General features: G+C 39.5%; 1 protein-coding gene across 12 annotated transcripts in view; it reads left to right on the top strand.

Moving 5' to 3' along the window:
- CDK8 (cyclin dependent kinase 8) overlaps nt 1-21,105 on the top strand; it is a 73,273-nt gene that overhangs the window by 10,467 nt on the left and 41,701 nt on the right. For all 12 annotated transcript variants that reach the window (XM_086329670.1, XM_086329668.1, XM_086329661.1 and 9 more), the window contains exon 2: nt 14,196-14,271. In XM_086329670.1, coding sequence (XP_086185796.1) covers nt 14,248-14,271 — 24 coding nt within the window. In that variant the 5' untranslated portion in view covers nt 14,196-14,247. The remainder of the gene's footprint in view (nt 1-14,195; nt 14,272-21,105) is intronic.

Here is a 21,105-nt window from a genome sequence, read left to right as displayed (position 1 = left end):
GCAGTGGAATTTTAGGGTCAAAGATTGTATTCTTTCCACAGCTATATTTCTGTTATAAGATTAGATTATAAAATTAATAAGCTCTCAGGATAAATAATCAAGCAGAATGTAAGGCTATGCGGGAAGACAGCAGTCCCCCTCTTTAGGGACAGTCGTTGTCAGCCTCCTGTGTGTGCAGGTGGAAGCAGGTGTATGCCTGGGTTGACTTTAAAATTTAATACTTCATTCATTTGAGCAGATAACACATGCATAGGTACAAGACGTAAGTATACTGAGGAAGTGAAAACTTAAGTCCTCTCAGCTCTTTCTCCTCCAGTCACCCATTTCTTCTTTCAGAGCTGTCCACTTAGATGTGTTTCTTGTGTATGCTGTCCAGCTTGTGGACACAAACATCTTTGGACTTAGTTTATGATATTATTTTTTATGCGTCACTCTTATTTTTATGAAGTCACGTTTATCAGTGGCTGCTGGGTTATATGTAGGAATTAGAAAGGTCTGTATGTCATCATCTTTAAACACAAATTGTTTGATGGCATATACGTATGTTTTGTCCTTACTTTTCTCAGTTTTTATGTTTTGAAGATGGCTGTAGTCCATGGGGTCAGATAGAGTTGGTCATGATTGAGCAGTGGAGCTTGCACACAACAGCCATGATCACGCAGTTCACTTCAGCAGCTTGTCATTCTGTTTTATGAACATGCTGTATTAGTGATACACAGATCCAACTGAGGATGTTTAGATTGTTTTCTTTTCTTTTCTTTTTTTAATGCTCTTAAACAGTACTGCAGTAAATGTCCTTTATATCAGTCTTTGCATACAGCATTCTCTCAGGTAGAGATACAATTGCCCAGGTCCCCAGAGCCTTCCCCATAGGGAGGTTTGCTGTGGAGGATACCACTGGCAAGGAGCAAAGTGTGCATGAAGCAAGGGAAGCTCCTTCCTGGCTTCTGTCAATTGTTTTAGAGACTGATCAGCGTGCCAAGCACAAGTGATACATGACCCGGGCACGTCACTGTTAGACTGCTGCAGTGTAGGTCAGTTTCCCAGGAGTATCTCTTTAACAGGCCTGGGCTTCAGGCTCTTCTGAGATCCAGTCTTATGTCCTCAAGAAAGTTTGCACCAATTACACTCTCATCCAAACTCCCAAAACAAAACTTAATGTGGAAGGAAGAAATGGGAATAAATAATGATAATAACATGCTTGAATCATGGGGTTAATGCATTGTAGAGTCAGAATTGTTTCGATTGTTCTTTTGGAAACTTTGTTGTACATTTTCTTTCCCTGCATAGTCTGAGGTATTTTAGATTGCTGGTTGGCATAAAGAAATTGACTTGTGGACATTTTAAATTGCAGTCATTATGAAGTTCACGTGTTATTTTGTGTTCACATTCATGAGATTTCTCTGTTCCAGCTGAACACTGCTGCTGAGCTCTGTTCTGTCACATGTGACTGGAGCTCTTGATGGAGCGTCTCCCTCCAGCCACCTGTTCAGCCTGACTGCGTGTACTCCTCTGTTGCTCAAATGAGCTTTGTGTTTCCTGTTGCTTGACTTTGGTCATCTTTTCATTCCCTGACCAGCATCGACCCAGTCTTTTCCTTTTCACCCCTTTTTGGCTTGCTTTTTTTCTGTTTTGTTCTGATTTTGACTTTGACCTTGTTCCTTGTTCCTTGTCTCCTGTCTCAGTCGTATTCCCCTCTGGGCTTGCCTCTGTAGACGGAAAACTGGAACCTCTTCTGTTGCCAGTGGAATTGCTTAACTTTGTGTATTCAGCAGTGGTAATTGTTTATGTCAGTAGGCAGGCAGCTGATTATCTATAAGACAGTTCTGATGTGTTTTATGAATTTGGAAGAGTTTTTTTTTTAAGTCTTAAGTTCAGCTAAACATTTTCTTCACGTACATAATATCTGCTCAACAGAAGTTGGAAAGTACTTCTTATAGACAGATAAGAAGCTGAAAAAGTATGCAAACATTTCATCTTTTTATCTGAAAACCTATTTTAGAACAGATGCGTCCAGCACTTCTTGAGAGTTTAAACCAGATACCCTGGAACCGAAAGTTACTATTGTCCTGTTTTTAGCCAAGACTAGCTAACCTCTGCAGAGCCTTGACGTGTGGTTGGACGTGCATACATGAAAAACATAAAGAAGCCTGTCAGAGTAGCACACACATCTCCTACTTCACCTGTTGCTCTTTTGCACTTTTTTTTTTTGAGGGGGTGGGCCCATTCAGTTCTGAAAGGTGATTCAACCTTATGTTAACTTTAAATGCTTGAAGTTTTCAATGCAAGCCAGAAATACTAACCAACCTTACCACTTTTTAACCTTTATTTGATTTGGATAATGTAGCATTTGCTCTATTTCCGTTGCACTTTGTAAAGCTGAGCTCACCGAATTTAAGTATCCTTGGTGATTTTCAAATCAGAATGCAGCACAATTACATTTTTCCTTGGTGAAATTCTGTACTATGATTATCCCTGAAATGTTTTGGAATGTAAGATAACATTTGTTAAAATAGTGACTCATTTTTAAGTGTTTAAAAAGTACTTTTGATTTAGTTGTAATGTATTAAGTAGAGAAATTCAATACTAGTTGTCTTCATGCAGAAAATATTAGTGAAATCTGTCAAGAAGTTATACATTTTTAGTTCATAAAGCTTTCTAATAGCTTTAGTGAGGTATGATTCACATACCATACAGCTCGCCTGTTTTAAGTGTACAGTTCACTGTTTATAGTATATTCACAGAGTTGTGTGGTTGTCACCACAATCTAATTTAGAATATTTTCATCCCCCCAAAAGAAACCCTGCACCCATTAGCAGTTGTTCCACTTACCCTCCAACCCTCCAGCCTTAGGCGACCGCTAATCTGCTTTCTGTCTGGATTTGCCTGTTCTGGACATGTCATTGGAATGAAATCATACAATATGTGGTTTCTTGTGACCGGCTTCTTTGACTTACTGTAATGTTTCTCAGGCCCATCCATGGTTTCGCGTGTATCGCATTTTGTTTGTCACTCATCAGTTGTTGGATAGTTGGGTCGTTTCCACTTTTTGGTTATTATGAGTAAGGCAGCTGTGAACATTGGTGTGCATCTGAGTCCCTTCTTTCAGTTCCTTGGATATACATGCGCCTAGGATATACATACAAATGTGGGATTTGAATATACACTTAGGAGTGGAGTTTCTGGATCTCATGGTGCCTGAGCGCTGGCCTTGTGCGTAACCGCCAGACTGTGTCCTCAGCGGCCACACCATTTTACACTCCCACTAGCAACCCGCAAGAGTTCCGGTTTCTCCACATCTTTGTTAACACTTTCTTCCCACCCAACCTTTTTTTTTTTTTTAATATAGCTATCCTTATGGGTGAGAACACTTAACTAATTTTTATTCTCATAGCAGTATTAGATATGAGATTGACATGCAGTATACCAGCTGGATCAATTCATTTCATCTTTCTGAGCACTGTGGATTTCTTGTCTATAAAAATAGATTCATCCCACACAGATCCTTTGTATAGTATATGATAAAGCATGTAAAGAAAGTTTTCAGGCTCTCATAGGGCCATGTAAATTATACATATTTTAACATATTTATTAAATTAATCTCACTGGTTCTATTGTTTGTGGTTCCACTATTTCTCCAGTGCCCAATTATGCTAATTTGTATTTTTCAGGAAGAATTTGTGATGTTTATTAGTAGGCAGTTTTCCTAAATATGTCTTTTTGCAGATAGTAACTTAAAATGCTTCTGCCTACGATGTCATGATTGTGTTTCTGAGAAATCTCTTACAAAAAATCTCTTATAAAAACAAGCTCTTTCACTGGGGTATGGGTGCTAGAGGGCTTTTGTTGGACTTGGCTGTGATATAAGTATTTTTATAGTTGTATTCTAAGAGGAATACATCTGTTGACTAAACAGGACAGAAATAAACTTTGCTTCTTTACCATTTAGTCTACTCAGAAGGTTGAGGTTCCCCAACCTTTGTCCCTGATTGAGCAGTCTTGCTGGTAATACTGCTACCATTGCCAGTGGTAAAAGAATAAAAGAATGCTTGGGTAAACAAAACAATTCCATTCCAGAAGAACACCCAGACAGTCAAACAGTGCATCTGTGTGTGCCTGTTCTTTGCATGCAACTATTATTTTTCCTGTTTACTCTGTGCTGATTCCAGTTTGCATCATAATAATGCCTTTGTGTGGAGACTCCCCCCCCCCTAATTAATTGGTGATGTTATAACCATATTGTGTTGTAAAAACTCATGCCGTAAGAGACTTGCCTGTATTTGCCAGTACAGGGTAGATAGTAAGTACTGTAAATATTTGTTGATTTCAGGTGACCAGAGGACCCATTCTATAGATTGAGACATTTGTCATTGCTCTAAGTCAATGCAGTGTTGATGCTCAGCTTAGTAAACAGTGCTTATTGATAGGATCTGGTTGTACCAATACATTTGTTCTTGTTGAAAGTGTTTGAGTGGGTTCCAAAGAATTGCAAGGGGAAGTTATCTCTAGAAAAACACGTGTCAGGGAGTTGAGCAGATGAAATATCCTTATCCCGTCCTTATCCAGACGGGATACACTCCAGGCTTCCTGGAAGATGCCCGAAACCTTGGATAGTAGTGTATTTCCTGTGTTCTCCCATGTACTGACAGCATGGTACACTTGACAGAGAAGTGATCCTCACCCTTGGCGAGACGCAAGATTTCATCATGCTGCTCAGGACGGCATGCAGTTTAAAACTTACTAATTGTTTATTTTCCGTTTAATATTTTCAGACTGTGGTTGACCACGAGTAACTGAAAACGCTGGTAAGAGGGGGGACTACTGTGTTCACTGTATGATTAGACCATGTGTTGAAAACAAAGTGGAAAATGTAATCCTACCATTGTACAAAATCATGAGACCTTTTTGCTTTTGACAAGCATCGTCATGTTGTAGGAAGACAAGAACTAGAATAGCTCTGGAGAAAGGGAAATACGATAAAATGATTGGGAGAAGAGTACTGTAGTATGTAAACTGAAAGGATTTGGGTCTTTCAACTTGGAAAGTGAAGGGATAGGTTTGAAGTATAGTCAGCCCCGGGCACAGAGTGGAAGGTCAGGGGCATTGTTTCTAGGACCCTTTGGATGTAAAAATCGAGGACACTCGTTTCCTTTTTGGGACTTCCATGATGGGACGTGGTTAAAACTCCATGCGTCTGTTGCGGAGGGTGAGGGTTTAATCTCTGGTTGGGAAACTGAGATCAATCACATGCCACTTGGTGTGATGAAAATTTTAAATAAATAGAATGATGTAGTATGCACACATACATGAACTATGCATATCGTCCCATATACTTTATTTTTTAATTGGGATATAATTGCTTTACAATGTTGTATTAGTTTTTACTGTACAACAGGGTGAGTCAGCTGTGTATACACATATCCCCTCCCTCTCGCGCCCCCCTCCCGTCCCCCTTTCCCACCCTCTAGGTCATCACAGAGCATTGAGCCAAGCTCTCTGTGGTATAAAGCTGCTTCCCCCTACCTCTATTACACATTATAGTATATATATTAATGCTACTTTCAGTCCGTCCCACCCCCTCCTCTCCGCCCTGTGTCCACAAGCCTGTTCTCTACGTCTGCACCTCTATTCCTGCCCTGTAGGTTTATCAGAACTGTTTTTCTAGATTCCATATATATGCATTAATGTACAATATTTGTTTTTCTCTTTTTGACTTACTTCACTCTGTGTGACAGAATATAGGTTCATCCACATCACTATAAATGACCCAAGTTTGTTCCTTCTCATTGCTGAGTAATATTCCATTGTATATATGTACCGTATCTTCTTTATCCATTCATCTGTTGATGAGCATTTAGGTTGCTTCTGTGTCCTGGCTAAACAGTGAACATTGGGGTACGTGTATCTTTTTGAATTATTCTTTTCTCCAGATATATGGCCAGGAGTGGGATTGCTAGGTCATATGGTAGCTCTATTTTTAATTTTGGGGGAACTTCCTTACTGTTCTCCATGGTGGCTGTACCAACTTAAATTCCCACCAACAGTGCAGAGGGCTCCCTTTTCTCCACACCCTCTCCAGCATTTTTTGTTTGTGGATTTTTTGATGATAGCCCTCCTCCTTTCCTGAAGTTGATTGTGCCTTTTCTCTTGATTTCCAACCACTCAGAATGTTAATTTGTTAAATCATAGTTTTTACACACAGTTAAATTTTTTGACCTCTTCACTGTATTTCAGTTTTGCGTAATTAAAAGGTTGTAGATCTGTGAATGCTACAAAAAAGCTTGAAAGTTCAAGTAATCTTTTGTTTTAAGGTATCACCTCTTTTCTTGGTTGTTCATAGAATATGTAACAACAGCTTGAGTCATTATTAAACAACACTTGCCGTATAAAGGATAATCTGTCATAGCTATGTAAACTATATAATAACCGCAATGCTTTTTTCTTCATGAAGCACCTGTATAATTGTTCTCATAGCTGTTTAAATTAAAACAGTACTATGGCCAGTCAGTAACTTAACTACATAAAAAATTATTTTCTTCTTCCTCTTCCTCTGCATGTACATAGACACATGTATTTTGGGGTGTATATATGTCTGTCTGTCTCAAGTATGTGAAAGTTTTTATCTACGTACGTGTACATATATATATGTGCATGTATTTACATACGCGTTTTAAATATATCAACAGTAATGTGATCAGATATCATTAAATGTGGGGGTTTCCATCAAAGTAAACAACCAACCCATGTTTCTTAAGTCGTCTTCCCAGTGTCATTTTTTTTGAACACAGCTCTGTGAAGAATAAAGTTATAATCATGGCATCTTGACTTCAAGAACTGTATTTTGGCACTGGTAATTTATAATCATTCTTTTTCTCCTTAATATTCATGCTAGAAGAAATGAGCAACACTGAAAAGAGAAATTAATGTGTAATCCTTAACTCCCTAATGACTGGTCTTTCCTGCTATTTTGCATATCTGCCCAATTTATTTCTGCTTGGCCCCAAAGATTTTCTTCTTAAAAGGAGCATCACATCAGGCATGTGAATACACCTGAACGTTTAAAAAATATTCACCTGTTGTACTCCAGGTATACATTTAGTGGTATCTGATCCTTTTACTGTAATCTCATAACAGAAAGGACCAGGAGTTTCTTTCTAGTCTCCAAGCTTAGAAATACTTTTTAAATTTTATGTAGCTTTTTTCCAAACAAGATAAAGATGCATTTGAAGTATGAGAGCTAACAAACTGAGCTTGAATCCCTCACGATAATGCAGAGGAGAGAGATTCATAGCTAAGTTTACAAGAAGCTTTGTAACTTCCTGGAGCTTGGCATCTGGAGCTCCTGAGAAACGTGGAAGTAACTCCTGTTGGGTCTGTCTTGTTCATTGGTATATCTTAGGAACTATAACAGTGCCAAGCACAGGAACGCCCCCCAAATCAAGAGTTAGTAGTTCTAATAATCTTCTAAATAAACTAATGTAATTAACCAAAAAGTTGCAGATTCCATTTGTCAGAATGATTGAAAGAGCTAACAAGTTAACCTGAAAAGGAATTTTAAGCAAAACTTAGCATGGCTAGCTAGAATGTGTTCTCTGAGAGCTGACCCGATTTAAATGAAAGGGACTGTTGTTCAGTTTGCTTTAATGCATTGTAACTCCGTGTGAGATAATTGGGCATCCTGTATGATACAGGCCCCAGGAATGCGCCAGTACTAGAGCTTATTGGTCTGCTGCAGCAAGGGTGGGCGCACACCTGGCTCCCAGAGCAGGGGGGTCTTCTAGGTGAGTGTGGGTGGAATGATTCTAAGGAAGAACTGAGGAGGAGACCAGCTGTGGGCTGGATCCTGGCATGGGGGGCGGGGAGCGGTCGTTTGGTAATTGGGTGCCTCAGTATTCTGCTCAAGGCAGGAGGAGCGAAGCAGAGCTGGGCATCATCAGTCAGAGCAGTCATCGCTCAGAAAAGGGCCGTTCTAGTTCTTTTGCCATTCTGCTGTAGCCTTGGGCAAAACTCCATTTCCTGCTTGCCTTTTCTACTGGCCTTGCCACTAATTTCTGAGAGATATCAGAGATTGATTATCAGTGGGGTTTATTTTCACTTTCTCAGGCCTTCTTTTTGGCCAGATTCAGCCCTGTGGGACATTGTTCTGTGAAATCCAGCTCTCCTCTGTGCTGGGATTCTGCTGACCAGGAGACTGTTCGGAAAGCCTCAGCTACTGTTAACTGAAGTCAGTATTTTATGAATACTTTCTGTTGTAAGGTTAGTTATTGAGCCCTCTGAAGCTAAAGTGGCTGTACACTGGAAGACTCTGGAGATGGCACCCGAGCTCTCGCGCACTGCAAATGCTGAGCGATTGTTAACCGTTTGTAATCCAAGCACCAAGGTCCCAAGTGTGGTTTGGGCATAGACAAACCATCCTAGGTTTAACATCATAGGGGCTGTTTGTCTTGTTTACTGTTAGTTGGCTATTTGAAAGAATTGCTTAGTACTTCAGTACCCAAGAACTAGGATGAGCTGAGTTGCACCCAAAAGAATGGCTACCAATTTCAACAGTTGGCCTATTTGCAAATTTTAGTGAACTTCTGAGCAAATTGTAACCGGGAATAAGACTCATGCAAGGAGTGACTCGGGGTGCAAAGAGCAACATTATGGGTATCATTGTTAGAAACAAGAAGTGTCTGTTAACAATTCAGAAGTTTAAAGCAGCAGAGAGGAAGGGAAAGAACTAAAAAAGAGAACATGAAGATTAAAGCCTGACAATCTTTGGTTCTAACTATTTAGATTTTGTTCTGTAATTGCTGAGGGTGGAAGCTGTCTCTCTCAGGCCACTTGATCTAAAGGTCTCGGGTAGAAAATTAATCTCAGAATAATTTTCTTATTCTGAGATTGTCTTCTGGATGATTCTTAGGAATCCTCAATTTGGGGTCTCTAGCTGGACAGTCTTCCAGTAATTTGAGGAAGTGGTCTGTCATTGTTACTGAGAGCTGTGGATCCAAAGAGTTTTACTGCAGAACATGGCAAGGCCATTTCCATGGGAGCTCAAGTGCAGTCTTTCCCTAATGTTGCTTCAGAAATAGCCAAACACCTAATCTGAGAGCATGTAGAGCTGGTTAAGTATCTGGCAAGGGAAGATAGTTGTTTACATCAGTGATAAGGTTGAACAGCTCTGGAAAATTATTGTGTTAACCAGAATTATTACATCACATAATTTCTTTTTTTGTGATGGAAATAATTAAGATATAGTCTCTTAGCAACTTTGAAGTTTATAGTACACTGTGCTGTGCATAGATCTCCAGGATTTTTTTTATCTGCTGGTTGCAAGTTTTACCCTTAAACAATACCTCCCCAGTCCCTGAACCCCTGGTAACTGCTCTTCTGCTTTCTCTATTTACAGGAGACTGCACATGTAAATGATATTCTCTGTCTGATTTATCTCACCTAGCATAGTGTCTGGAGAAGGCAATGGCAACCCACTCCAGTACTCTTGTCTGGCAAATCCCATGGGTGGAGGAGCGTGGTAGGCTGCAGTCCATGGGGTCGCTAGGAGTTGGACACGACTGAGCGACTTCACTTGCACTTTTCAATTTCATGCATTGGAGAAGGCAGTGGCAACCCACTCCAGTGTTCTTCCCTGGAGAATCCCAGGGATGGGGGAGCCTGGTGGGCTGCCATCTCTGGGGTCGCACAGAGTTGGACACGACTGAAGCGACTTAGCAGCAGCAGCAGCAGCATAGTGTCTTCAAGATCCACACGTAATCCAAGTCATCACAAGTGGCAGGATTTCCTTCTTTCTCGTGGCTGAATAACATTGATCCTTTTTAGGTGGCCCATTACCCATCTTCACTGGACGCTTGTAAAATCTGCCGCTTGTCTCCACTTTTCTGAAATACCTAAATATTGTGTCTTGATGTGGGTGGGCTTTCATTTGTGATGGGAACTCATTGAACCCTTGCAGTGTTACAAATCCTGTCCTTCAGTTGCTAGAGTTTTCTTGAATTACTTTGTAAGTTTTCTGCCTCTCTTTTCTGTTCTTTTTTTTTTGAAACTCCTAATTATTTGGATTCCCTGGACTGGTTCTCTGATATTCTCTGTTTTTCTTTCGCATTTCTCTGTGTTTTACTGCTGTTTCTTAGGCTCTGTCCTCAGTTTATCTTCTGCCTAGCCAGCTCTGCTTCCAGAGGGCTATTGTCTTCTCAGGTCTCAGCTTTGAGGATTTGACTCTGAAAATCCAGGTGGTGCTCAGCTTTCTATCAGCTTCTTTGGTTTTTTTTGATCTTGTCATCTGTTACTGTTTGTCCACTTTTGTTCTAGTTGCCAAATTTATATGCCATCTTCTTATAAGTTTGTGCCTTTTCCATAGTTTTAGTAGGGTGTAGGAGGGGAGTCAAGTTAGATATGTGTGTTCAGTACTCTGTTTTACCAGAACACTGCTCATTTTTGTAAGCACTCCTTTGCAGCCATTAACTTACCCGCCCCCCTCATCTGTTAAAGGCGAGTGTTCATCGTGGCTGTACCCTCCTCTTTTTGTTCATGTCACATGACACACTTTCTCTAGCTTTGTTTGCTTATCTTTAAATGTAATAATTTTCTCTTGTCGTCCTCATTTGTTTTGTACACTCCCTGAGGTGAGGCACACATACTCTGCACCCTTTGGAGACAGCTGACGTGAAAGTTCTGCTCCCACCCCGCCTCTGAAAGCAGGCAGACCTCGGGGCTGTCCGCGTGGTTCCATGATTTTACGCAGCTGCTGCTCATTTTGCTCTTCTCCAAGCAGCCAGACCCTGCCTGTGCCTCCGTATTTTTGTTCATGCTGTTCCGTCTTCCTAGGATGTCTCATGTAACTACTCATTTCTTTCCCCAGCCCCTCTTTCCTTTCCTGACAAGCTTCTTTAGTCTTAAGACATTCTGCTTAAGTATACTCTTGTAGAAGCTTTCCTTCAACCCTTCAAGGTATAGCTGAACATCCCCTGTGTTTATAGTACTTTATATAGAACCCTATACTGCAGTTATTATTGATAGTCTGACTACTACGACTAGATTGGGACTCCTTTTCCTCTCTACTCTGCCTTTGTGGTTAAAGAAGTGTGCTCCACACATCACCAAGTACTGTTATATTATGATGGTAATTAGGTGAGTTTTAAGAGGTTGTTGCCTTTTTGATAATCACACATCTTTTAAGGTGTTTTTTTTTTTTTTTTTAAGTATTCTCCCATTTACCTTTCTTTCTTATAACTTTTTAAAAAGATAAAACATGTAACTACTTGGGGTGAGGGAGAGAAATGATTGCAGATTCAAAATTTTTAGTTCATTTTGAAGAAATTTTCACAAGGCGGTTTTTAAAGAAGAGAAAGTCCAGAGGTGATTGTTAAGGGGGGTGAATGAGTTAGTCTTTGGTTTTTTTCTTTCCCCACTGCTCATTCTCTCCACAGAGGGCTCTAGTTTAGGAAGTCATCCTCAGCAGTAGATATAACAACCTGTCACACTCCTGGGTTGACCATCTGTTTAAATTAGTAGCTTGCACATGAACTGTCTAATCCCTGGTGGATTTATTCTGATCCCAATTTCATTTTGTTTTTGTGTCACTCTCTTTAATGCCCCCTTTAAGTTTTCAGACATCATTCCAACTTGGTGAACGTTAAGTATAGATATTCTTAATGTATTTTTAATATAATGTGTGCCCATTTGTGTGCTTTGCTAGAAAGTACTTGTAGATCTGATTGTCATAAAACAAATCTCTTTTCAGAAAGATAATGTCATTGGGATTTGTTTTTGCAACTAAAGATAAGGTGTAAATATGTAAGCAAAGATAAAGCCAAGCAGACTTAATAATTTAAAATAATAAAGTGTTAAATAAAATTAATTGATTTTCTAAGGAGTTACCCCTTTGTTCAGTCAAACCTTCGGTCTTTTCAGAACCCCAGCTCTATCACCCTGCCCTTTCTGTTAGTATTTGATCTCATTTCCAACATCGGAAAAATATGAAAGCCATCAGAATGAGAACTCCCTGGCTTTTGCCTCTGAACCCACCCCTCTGCACCTGTATCCTCCTTGGTCTTCCTGTTAGTGATATGATGGAGAAGCATTTGACCTCGCTTGCAATCTAGTCGTCCCCCCCCCCCCCCATTTCAGTCTGCTTTTCTCCTTTTCCCCTCTCATTTCCTTTTCTCTGGGCTCTTCCTCTCAGTTCTTAACATACTCGAGTCTGTTACATCTTAAGAAATGTTTAATCTGTGTACTACTCCAGCTGCTGCCTTATTTTATCACCTTCAAAGAATCACCTACGTCTCAGTTGACTTAATGCCCAAGTCATTGCTCAGCCTTCTGCAGTGTAGACTCTGCTGCTGCGTCACCGCAGCTATTTTTGCCTAGTCCAGCATCCCTCGGTGACTTCATCATTGCTAAATTCAGTGGACGCTGCTCAGTCCTCACCTTACTAGGCTTCTCTGCAGCTTTGGATACTGTTTACTATTCTGCCCATTTCTGAAATTCTTTTTCTTGCTATTCCTAGTCTCTGATCTCCCCTCATGTACTCTCCTGACTTGGATGATGGTATGTATACTCTAATATCTTCAGCTTTCTCTTTGGACGGGTCTCTTCAGCTTGGCACTCCCACGTAGGTGTCTCACAAGTATCAGACTCAGCCTGCACACGGCGGAGCGCTCATCTTCCTGTTCCCTCTGACCTCCTGTGAATGATGCTGTTAGCTTGTTCCCTGAGGCAGATGACGACTCCTCCTTTCTCACCCCCAGGATTCTATGCTGTGGGCTGCAGTGCTGCCTCACGTGGCTCCAGCCATCTCCTCTGCAGCAGCCAGCATCACCTCTCACCTGAGTCATTCTGACACTGTTGACTTAACTGATCTCTCAGCCTCCTGTCCTTCTCCCCCCCACCCCCACCCCCAACACACACCTCCCTAGCATTCAAAAAGGGTAGGCAAAGATGTTTTCCCCAAAGGAGGATTGCTATTCTCCTGTTTAAAAATCTTGAATGGAGCACCTCCTCTTGTTCTTGGAGTAAAAAGACTTGTATGATCTGGTTCCTAATTATATCGCCAGCTTCATCTCCAGTTATTTAATGTGACTGTTTTTCAAATGCTTTTCCCTCCCTTCAGGTGATAAGGCACACTGTTTCCCTTTTAACACAGCACAGTTCTCAGAGTGTGATCTGGGAAGCCCTAGGTGTCCCCAAAATCCTTTCAGAGGATCTGCAGGGTCAACACTATTTTCACAATAGTGCTGTATTCTTTGCTTTTCCTCACTCTGATTCTCATGAGTGTACAGTGGGTTTTTCTCAAAGGTGACAAGGCAGGTGATGATGCCGTTGCTCTGATGGCTAGTGGGTATGTGCTTTTGTGGGCTGTGTTTTTAACAGTTCCCATTTTTAAATGCTAAGAGGGTTAATATTGATAGAACCTCTTCAGGGTCTTCATTGACACCCAAGAGAGAAAAACGGTCCTGAGTCCAGAAGGTCTGAGGACTGTCTTTCAGGCCTTGGTTAGTTGGGATTTCCGCTGAGGAGACTTGGCTTGGGTCTCCACAGCGTGACTTTTGGGTCACCTCTGCGGGTTGCGCCTTAGCACATATCCTGTGGTGGGTCGGTTAGTTACCTCTCACTGCCGGTACACACGGAAAGCTCCACCACAGAGGTGGGAACCCCAGTCAATCCCCAGTTCTGGAGACAGTGACTGCTCAGCAAACACAAACTGAGTGAATCTCTTTGAAGGTATCTGGGGATATGAACTACAACATGTTTTAAATCATAACCATTTTGTACTTCATGAGAGATGCATTCATTTCTTAACTTTTTTGAGCCCTTAATATCTGAGTGGGTTTTAAGAAAGCAAGTTTTACTTTATATGCATTGTGTACATGTACACACATGTACACACACATAGGGAAGCGTACACATATTAAAGCAGAAAGAACCTTACTTGGTGGAAGTCAGGAGCTTCATTTTGGAATCTTTCTCCTGTGCAAATAAGCATAGAGCCTTGAACAGGTCTTTTTATTCCTTTGACTATAACTTCCCTCATCAAATAATGTGATTGTGCTGGATTATCTAAAAAGTTTTTCCTATGTGAAATTATGTGATTATATATGAAGGGTGTCAAAGTGTATGTGATTCCTATTTCTTTATATATATTAAAATGAATGTACATTTAGATTTATTTATATATTAAAATCACTTTGTTTTCACAGGAAAGATGATAAAGACTATGCTTTAAAACAAATAGAAGGAACCGGGATCTCTATGTCGGCATGTAGAGAAATAGCAGTAAGTGAAGCTCTTTTTTATCATCATTATCAACTGACTTATGCGTATCAATTATATAAGTCTATGAATTGTATTTGTCATAAACACATTAATTGAAAGTTGAGAAGTATTTTTCATATCAACTATTTATAGAAAAGTGTAAAGATGGTATGTAGTTCTAGCAAAAATTGCTATATAAATTAATTGATTTGGGATTAAGTCTCAGTTGTTTATATAAATAGATATATTTTCCAAAAAAAGTCACTAAATAGATAAGGATCCAGTTATTCTTATTTCATTGTGTGTAATAAAAGTATTTATTATAAGTTAATTCATATAAAATTCATGTTTCTATTTTAATAAGATGAAATTATTGCCATTACTTATGAACTTAAAATGAGATTATTTGATTTTCATTGTTTCTGTCTATTCTTTTGCATATGTAAAATTATGTACCCCCTTTTTTGGAAGTATATCATTGCCACATGGTAATTAAAATCTCATTTTGATTCCAAAGGAAAATATTCATGTTAATGCATTACCAAATAATTATTCATACATTTAAAGTGAGCTTTTACTTCAGTTTTTACCATTGGGAAACTATGGGTCCAGACTTATCTTTTCAGTCTCTAGTCAGAGTATTCTAAAATATGTATTATAATAGTCTTCACTTGTATTGCTTTCAGCCCTCTTTCTACAGATATAGGCTGTTATGGCCTGGAGGTATTAATTTAAATAATTTTACTCATTTAACAGCTTCCATACCATTGGGTTTTCAACTAATAGTCAATTATTTTGTATCATGTTGACAGCAACTAGACCAAGTTAAAGTATAGAAACTTAGAAAAGTCAAGAACCCTGGCCTTAAGTGTTTACACACTGATGAGAAAGGAGACTCATAACTCTTACAGGAACAATGTAACAGGCACTGTGATAGAAGTGACTGGGAAAAGGGTATATATACATAACTAGAGAATCGAGGAGGGTTTCAGATTTTGGAGGCCATGTAAGTATTATCCCCACAAGGGAAGAATAGGAGTGAGATGGAGGGCGTTCTTAACCAAAGGTATGCTGTAATGAAAACTGTATTTCATTTCATTGATAAAATTCTCATACTCTTGAATCTTGAGGTAAGATATCTGTTCATTAACTGTCAGTTCTGCAACTTCTACTATTCTCTGTGTTCCAGTCAGTTGTAAAGAATTAAAATCCATTGCAATATGGTGAGTGATGCTGGACATCAGGATAGTGATGACCTTCGGAGGGGCAGAGAGGGAGCAGAAGGACAGACAAGGGAGCTTTCAGGATCTAGTGATGTTCTGTTTCTTGGTTTTGCCCTGGGTCTGGTCATGTGGGTTTCACGTGTGAAAACTCACTGAGCTGTGCACTTACCATTCATGTGCTTTCCTCTGTCTTTATTATTCATCAACAAAAAGTTTTTAAATCAACACTCCATTCATTTCAGAAACATTCTTAGCTTTTTATCTGTGTTGATAATTGTAAATGCAGTTAAGCACAGTAAGGAATACTCCTTATTTTTATTGTACTTGATAGTGGTTCTTCTACCTAAGGTGAGCAGAAATTTTTAATTTTGATAATGTCTTATTTGCTAGTTTTTTCCTTTTATGACTTGTTTTCTGTGTCTGGCTGAAGACATCTTCGTCTGTTTGCTGATTGTGAAGATATTTCCCTTTGTTTTCTTCTAAAGCCTTGCAGTTTTAGCTTTTATTGTAAGTCTGTGATCTGTTCGCTTCATTTCTATTTGTAGTCTGATGTAATGCTTGAATGTCTCCTCCCCTCTCTCCATGCGAATGTACAATTGTAGCATCATTTTTGGAAAAGACTCTTTCCCATTGAATTCCTTTGACATATTTGTAAAAAATGAAATGACTGTAAGTGTTGGACTATTTCTGGGCTCTATTCTGTTCCATTGATCTCTTTGTCTCTCCATGGCTGATTCCAGATCACTCTGCATCACACACATCAAGACTTGAAGTGAGGTGGTATAATGCCACCAGCTTTATTCTTTTGATTCAGGATTGTTTGGGCTATTTTAGGTTCTCTGAATTAGCATGTACATTGTTGAACTGGTTAGTCATTTTTATTTCTAAAAAATGCCTGCTGAGATTATGATTTACATCAGTTCAGGGAGAACTGATATCTTAATAATACTTAAACTTCCAAGCCATGAATCTTAAGAAGGTATATTTTCCATTTTTAAGGTTTTTAAAAAATTTCTGTCAACAACGTTTTATAGTTTTTTAGTGTGGAGGCTTTACATAGTTGTTAAATTCATTCCTAAGGATTTTATGTTTTCTGTACTATGTATGTATTATTTTAAAATATTTTCTACTTCTTTGCTTCTGTACTTAGGATTGATTTTTTTAATGTTATAAGTTTTTTTAAATCAAATTTATTTAGATTTACCTGATTTACCCACTTACTTATGTATATCTTTTCTGAGTATTTCCTTCGTCCTAATTTTTTTTCTTTTCGGTTGTGCTGGGTCTTCGTCGCTGCGTGGACTTTTCTCTAGTTGCGGTGTATGGGCTTCTTACTCGGTGGCTTCCGTTGTTGCGGAGCACGGGCTCTAGGGCACACAGGCTTCAGCAGTTGCATCACATGGGCTCAGGAGTTGTGTCTCTCGGGTTCTAGAGCACAGGCTCTGTAGTTGTGGTGCACGAGTTTAATTGCTCTGCGGCATGTGGGATCTTCCCAGGCCAGGGATCAAACCCATACCTCCTGCATTGGCAGGCGGGTTCTTTACCACTGAATCAGGCCAGGGATCAAACCCATACCTCCTGCATTGGCAGGCGGGTTCTTTACCACTGAATCACAATGAAAGCCCTAAAATGCTATATATTATATAAATTATATTTCTAAATTCACTGGTAGGTTTGGTGATATCTTGGAATTTCCTACATAAATAATTATGTCATCTGTAAATGGGAATAGTTTTACTTCTTTCTGTCTGTATGCTTTTATTTTTCTCCTTTCCTATTGCATTGGCTAGAACCTCTCAGAAGATGTTGGATGGTGGTAAGAGCCAGCATCTTACTGCTTGTTCCCAGTCTTGGGGGAAAGTGTTTTCAGTGTTTCACCATCAAGTTAAATGCTAGCTATAGGCTTTTTACAGATACCATCAGCCAAGCTTTAGGAAGTTCCCTTTTTTTTTTTGTAAATGGTAATGAATTTTGTCAAATGCTTTTTTCACATGTCCTGAAATGACTGTATAGTTCTTCTGTATAGTTCTGTATACAGAATGATTGTATAGTTTTTCCTCTTACTGTTATATTGGCTGACTGCATTGATTACTTTCCTAATATTTATCCAATTTTACAGTTTTGAAATAATCCCTGCTTGATTATATATATCACTTGATTTGATTTACCAGTGTGCTGTTAAGGAGTGTTAGGTCTTCTGAAGAATGTTAGTCTATGATTATCATTCTTGTACTGCCTTTGTCTTCAGTATTGAAGTTGTGCTGTCCTCACAGAGCAAGTCAGGCAGCCTTTCTTCATCCTCTGTATTCTGATAGTTTCCGTGCAGTTGGCAGTTATTTTTCCTCAGATGCTTGACAGAATTCACAAACCATATATTTTCACATTTAGCATTTTGTGTTTAAGTTGTATTTTTTATGTAATTTTTCATTTTGTTTAAGTTATTGAATTTACTGGCACAAGGTTAAGAATATTGTCTTACTGTCTTTCATAAATGTAGCTTCTATAGTGGTGTCCCTGTTTCATTGTGGACTTGGTAATTTGTGTTCTCTGTGTCATTGATTTTTGCTCTTAAACTTTATTATCTCTTCTACTTATTTTTGGCCTGCTTTTCTTATCTTCTTAAGGTGGACCATTAGGTCATTGATATTTTAAAAAACTATTGTTTTCTAATAAGGCAATGAAGACTATAAGTTTGCCCCTAAGCTATGTTTTTCTTCATTTTTTTCTTGAGAAATTTTGTCACATTGTATTATTATCATCACATAGTACAATTTCCATTTTCTTTGTGAGTTTTTTCTTTTATTCATGGGTTATTTAGAAATATATGGTTTAATTTTTAAATATGTGAGGCTTTCCAGATAGTTTATTGTTGATTACTAGTTTTTTCCCCCACAACTGGTCTCCTTGTTCCTCTCATAGCTCACTGCCTCACAGGGTTGCAGAGAGTGGTTAAGACCCTACCCAGATTACCCAGGCTCTTATCTTGGCTTTGGACTTCCCTCATAGCTCAGTTGGTAAAGAATCCGCCTGCAGTGCAGGAGACCTGGGTTCGATCCCTGGGTTGGGAAGATCCCCTGAAGAAGGGAATGGCTACCCACTCCAGTATTCTGGCCTGGAGAATTCCATGGACTGTATAGTCCACGGGGTTGCAGAGTCGGACATGACTGAGAGACTTTCACTTCACTTGTTACCCTGGCTTTACCACTTACCTGGCTTGTAGGACCCAAAGCAGGTTCAGGTTACCTGATTTCCCTGTTTTAGTTTCCTCTTTGTAAAATGAGAGCAGTGGTGTCTCATAGGGTTTCTGTGCATGAGGAGCGTTGGTCACTTCTTAGGGCACGGTGAGCTCTGGGTACCTGTTGGCTCCTCAGTAGATGCCAGTCATCACTGTGGCAGCCACAGTGTGCAGATGGCCTGCCCACTTGAATTTATCTGCTGCCAGAGGACTTCTGTGGAAGGTCTCAGCACATTTTATATCCCAGAACCTTGTGTAGCACCTACCACAGGGCCTGGTGTGTGGCAGGTGTTGGGTAAATGAGCCCTGCTAAATGTAGTGCAGCTCCCTGGAAGTGCGTGAGTGTAAATATTTACTTAGAGGCAGCTCCTCACAGAGACTGAGCTCCAGCCAGCTCCAATCCCTCAGTGACCCAGCTCCCAGCAGAGCGTGTTGTACGTACTCAGTAGTGATAGCTATTTACTGTACTAGTTTGCCCAGGCTGCCACAACAGAATGCTACAGACTGGGGGACTTCAACAACCCAGAACCTTGTTTTCTTAGTGGTGGAGGGTGCCTGCACAGTTGGTTTCCTGTGAGACCTCTCCTTGGTTTGCAAACGGCCACCCTCTTGTGGCCTCTTCATGAAGTCATCTTTCTCTGCGTTCTAATCTCCTTTTCTTATAAGGTCATCATTCTGATTCGATTAGGGCCCATCCTACTGACCTCATTTTACTTTTATTGCCTCTTTCAGGGTCTTATCTCCAAATAGAATCATTCTGAGGGCCCCGGGATTAGGGTTTCAACACAAGAATTTGCAAACACAAACTCAGTTAAGTCCGTAACACTTTTATTACTACTATAATAATCATACTTACTCACTAGTAAAATCATTGCCCTCAAAGACTTAATATTTGACCAATTAGATGGATTTTCTTAAAAATAGAAGTGAATTGATTTTTTTGATGAAAGCATTGATGTTAGTCCACAGTTCAGAAGCCAGAGGGTGTGTTGACGATGCCTTTAGCTGATACATTTTGTTTATTCATGAATTCAGTTATTCATATATTCACCAGGTGTTTAATGAATACCTTTCAAGTACCAGGCAGTGTGCTTGAAACTAGCAGTTCCGTGATAATCAAAACACAGTACCTGCCACTGTCCAGTTCACAGCCTAGTATATATTTAAAATATCTGTGTCTCTGGATGAAGAATTACTGCCTCTGGGGGCTTGGTCTTAGGAGGTGTTGGTATTAGACCACAGAGTGTTGGATTTGTATTTTAGAAATTAATTAACTTTGAAAGCATTTAAATCCTGATTCTAACCACTACTTATGAATGTGACCTTGAGCAAATTATTTAATCTCCTTACACCACCATTTCCTCTTTGTAAAACAGAAGCAGTATAAATATTTCATAGGGTAATTCATGATGGAGTGAGATAGTGCATGTCACATACTTGGTCCCATTCTTGGCACCTGGGAAGAGCTCAGTAAAATGGTTGCTGCTGTTTTCTTTTTAGTACAGTAACTAAAAAGGTGAGATTCAGGCGACACCTGAGAATAACCTACTTATATGTAGGTTTCTAATAATTTGAGAGAGCTTTTGCCAAAGCTTTGGAGTTTGTTTGTTATAATTTCCACCCTGATGGTTTCCAGAGAGGATTTGAAATCGCTGCCCAGCTGAGAAGTGTGTTCCAGTTGTGAGGTAATGGAGAAAACACTGACCCAGAACTGAGATGAACTTAGCGCTAGGTCCCCTCCTCCAGCCAGCCGACTGGTCCCTAGTGACCCCAGAGTCCCGGCTTTCCTGCATCAGATTCTTGGCCTTGTTTGTTAATTAGCAAATAGTTCTAGATATTGGGCTTAAGTTTCAGAGAATTTGTATTTAATCTCTAGAGTTTCGTAAGTTTGAAGTTTTGTTCTAAAAGTAGAAATATATAACTTGAATTTAATCTTGTTCCTAAATAGAATAATCATTTTCCAAAGAATAATTGTTCATATAAATGACTTCATATATAGTCCATTCGTAGTCTTTGTTTTGTGAATTCATTTCAGAGCCCCTAATACATTATTAACATTACATTTACTTGACACCTGTTTTGGTGACAGTATTCTTATAAAAGATATTGAAGTCCTAAGTTCTAAGACCTTGACTTTCTCACAGATCTGTCATGTCTTTGGAACACATTTGCAGGGCACGGTGTAAATCATTTCTAACTGATAAAGACAGAATATCAGGCTTCATGAGAAGTTTTTTCTTATTGTTGCTGTTTTATTTGTTTTTGCTTGGTGGAGGGGGAATGCTGATGGATTATTAGGGCCACTTGGGTTGCTAAACGGAGATAAAATAAGGAGATACAAGGTTTTAAATAGAAGAATGTCCTTCTAGGAGATGACAAGGGTTAATAAGCCCTTGA

Source organism: Bos grunniens, chromosome 12, assembly GCF_055505025.1.
Source record: "Bos grunniens cultivar Pamir isolate PY7600 chromosome 12, Bosgru_T2T1.0, whole genome shotgun sequence".
Taxonomy (NCBI): domain Eukaryota; kingdom Metazoa; phylum Chordata; class Mammalia; order Artiodactyla; family Bovidae; genus Bos; species Bos grunniens.
This window is presented reverse-complemented; position numbering and strand designations above follow the sequence as displayed.